The 2,855-nt window shown below is 54.5% G+C and overlaps 1 protein-coding gene across 1 annotated transcript; it reads right to left on the bottom strand.

Annotated features, from left to right (window-relative positions):
• Positions 1 to 88: 88 nt before the first annotated feature.
• Positions 89 to 842, bottom strand: Pmar_PMAR016653 (hypothetical protein; the record flags this gene model as incomplete). Its single annotated transcript, XM_002781880.1, has 1 exon — positions 89 to 842. A coding segment is annotated over one exon (754 nt), but the record flags the coding sequence as incomplete, so codon positions are not given.
• Positions 843 to 2,855: the final 2,013 nt, after the last annotated feature.

Genomic DNA, 2,855 nt, shown 5'->3' with positions numbered 1-2,855 from the left:
TCGAGCAGCATATGGAAGCCCTGGTCGTCTGGAAGGGCGTAGATCTGGGCCGTAGCAGCCTTCTGTCTCATCATCGTTCTGGCCGCACCTGTGAGGTGGAGAAACACGAACTCGATTTTGGCTACGCCCGAGCAGAAAGGGGCCGTAAGAAGGATAGATTTAACACTGTCAATGAAGTGGATGAAGTCATCAGATGAACCGCTGAATGATTTTAAACCTGAAGTATCCGCGAGCTGTTTGGCCCTCCGGTGGCCACGATGATATTCGTCATCCACGTTGGACCTCGTTGTGGAAAAAGTCGTCGGGAGAGCCGAACGGCCGGAACCGTCAGGGGTAGATGCGACGCGGTTGTGATTGGCAGTACCGACTGGGGTTGCTGGAAGGGGGGTCACCGGATCCTTGGGAGGTAGCAAAGTTGTGCGGTAGACGTTGACGCATGTCGAGAGGTCATCACGGCATTTCTGCCTCCCTACAAGAGGGGCGCCGGTGACCTTCGCAGCTGCGAAGAGAAACCCGCACCGTAGCGTTGGATACAGCCAAGTTCCTTGGTAAGGCTCGGCGGAGGTCGGATATGGGAATAGGAGATCCTCGGCAAGTGATTGTTGTAGGGCGTTCAAGTCACCCGCGAGGACCGTGAGAAATTCGTCGGCGTTAGTGGCAGCATCAATAAACTTCGGGTCATCCTTAAGGGCATCGTAGAGGGCGTTGCCAACCGGTTCGAGAGAACGAAAGTAGGCGGCATTAACTTCAGAGGCGATCTTGTCCTCGAGGGCGAGAACGGCTTTGATAAGGACGTCAGTTCTCGGCTCAGCCCCCAATGTTGTAGTTCCAGTTGAACTCATCTTCAAAGCCGTTGTGGGATAAGCAGATTATTGCTATCGAATACGAATGGGAAAAACGGATGGATAGCTCAAACCCCTCGCGTCACGTCACGCGTCACGTCACGCGTGTTGTCACGGGACACGAGTAGGGCGAGCGATAAGGCGAAAGGATGTTGAATGACAATTGTGGGGAAAAGTATGATAATCGTCGATCATCGGTCACTGTTCCTCATCACTAGCAAGTTGCTAGTAGCAACTGAGAGTCCGAATGGCAACAACTTCAAGTTGGAGGATTCTATCAAGCCTACGCTTAAAATGATGCCGATGGCCCCACCCGGGTTCTTGCACGGTGCAAGTTGCACCCTCTCGGGTCGAGGGCCTCGGCCAGGCCGAGTCGGCCTACATAAGGTAAGTTCAGCCGGACGTAAGAACCCCGCCTCGAACGAGAAGGAACCATATTCAGTGGGTAATGCGTACAGGTTGGCAATGCCAACCTTATCGTCGATGAAGGGTAACACGAAGGGTTGGTGCGATTATGGCGACGATGGTGACCTTTTTCATAAAAAGCGTAGAAAAGAGGGCCAATCGAGGTCATCGACTACGGACCGAGTCCAGCAGTGAACTCGAGAGAGAGAGAGACTGAAAATGTATCTTGGAGGTGTATTTGAACTGATTTATATAATAGGTGTTAGTTGTTGTGTTGGTCACTGGTGCGCTATGCTAAGGAAGGGTATCGGAGAGACCAGTGGAGAAAGGTCTGGTGGATCATGCGCATAGGCATGACTCATGCCGCATGAGCACCTGAAGACCTGGAGCTGCAGAGAGACGATGCTAAGGATTCGAAATGTTCTTGAGGCGATCAAATCTCGGCTCCAGCGCCAGTCTTTGGCGTGAGAACTAAGGAATCGACGCAGTAAGTGCGTTGGAATCGTCAATTGAAGGCGAAGGGGCTGGCTCGTTTGCCAAGCCAGACGGTGGGATCCGTTCAGCTTCCCTGTGGTACTTCCGCCTAGTGGGATGACCGGCAGTTTGACCGGTAGTCTGATTGTGGCAGACCTCGAACTTTGGGCGGATGTGCTGATACTATCAACTCGATAGCCGGTTGTCAACAGAATCTGTTGAACAGATGTCCCGTCTCAGGGACGCTAGATTTTGTGCCGAAGGGCCGTGTCGCGAGCCTCGCGTCTCAGGATTCATCTCGCGACGCGAGGCGAGCCCAGGGAGAGTAGCCTCGATCGGGAGGAAAGCTGGACGGAACTCGGTGACCCCAGAGTAGCATGCCTTGAACTGGCAAGGAATGGCCTTCTCAGTCTGACGCGGCCGCGGTGGAGGACTGAGCCCTCAGGACTCAGCATCCTCGGTAGATGGAAGTTCCATCATGGAACCGTAGACGCCGACAACGATCAACGCGTGAAGGCTGATAGCCTTACTGAAAGTGAATGCCCGAGAAAACTGAAGCCGGCTTCGCTCGCGTGGGCAGAATCGACTCGAAGGCCACAACCTTCAAGGTTGTACTCCTAAAGTTGAACCCTGGGAGTACCTGACTGGAAACTTTCCGGCGGAAAGCCGCAACTGGTGGGAATATTCGGGTTTTGCTTATGGAAGCGATTTTGAAAGCTACGCAATCAGAGTGTCCGATTCGGAGACCTCCGAGCCATTGGGCGTGGCGCTCAGAAGCCTCACGGATCGAGGAGACTCTCGGAGGAGTGCCGTCTGTGAGCACCTGCGACGACCCAATTAGTGAGTTATATGCCCCTTCAGTCAGGGTAGGGTCCGCCAGTGCATGGCGACCATGTCGTACGAGCTACGTATATCCCAGTGGTGCTCATATCGCATCCGTGCGGGCCGGGGTCTGGTTTGGGGAGCAAGCATCGGTTGGTCGACCGTGCGCAGCGTCGCATCGCCGGCACGTGCCCGCCGCAGAGCAACTTGCGCGGCGCTCGTCGGACTAACTCGATGCTTCGAGGCCTGGAAGCACAGACACCTTCTGTCTTCCAGCCCACCAGACCCACGCGTTCAAGAATGGGATATTTA

This window comes from Perkinsus marinus (genome assembly GCF_000006405.1).
Source record: "Perkinsus marinus ATCC 50983 genomic scaffold scf_1104296941042, whole genome shotgun sequence".
NCBI classification, from domain to species: domain Eukaryota; phylum Perkinsozoa; order Perkinsida; family Perkinsidae; genus Perkinsus; species Perkinsus marinus.
This window is presented reverse-complemented; position numbering and strand designations above follow the sequence as displayed.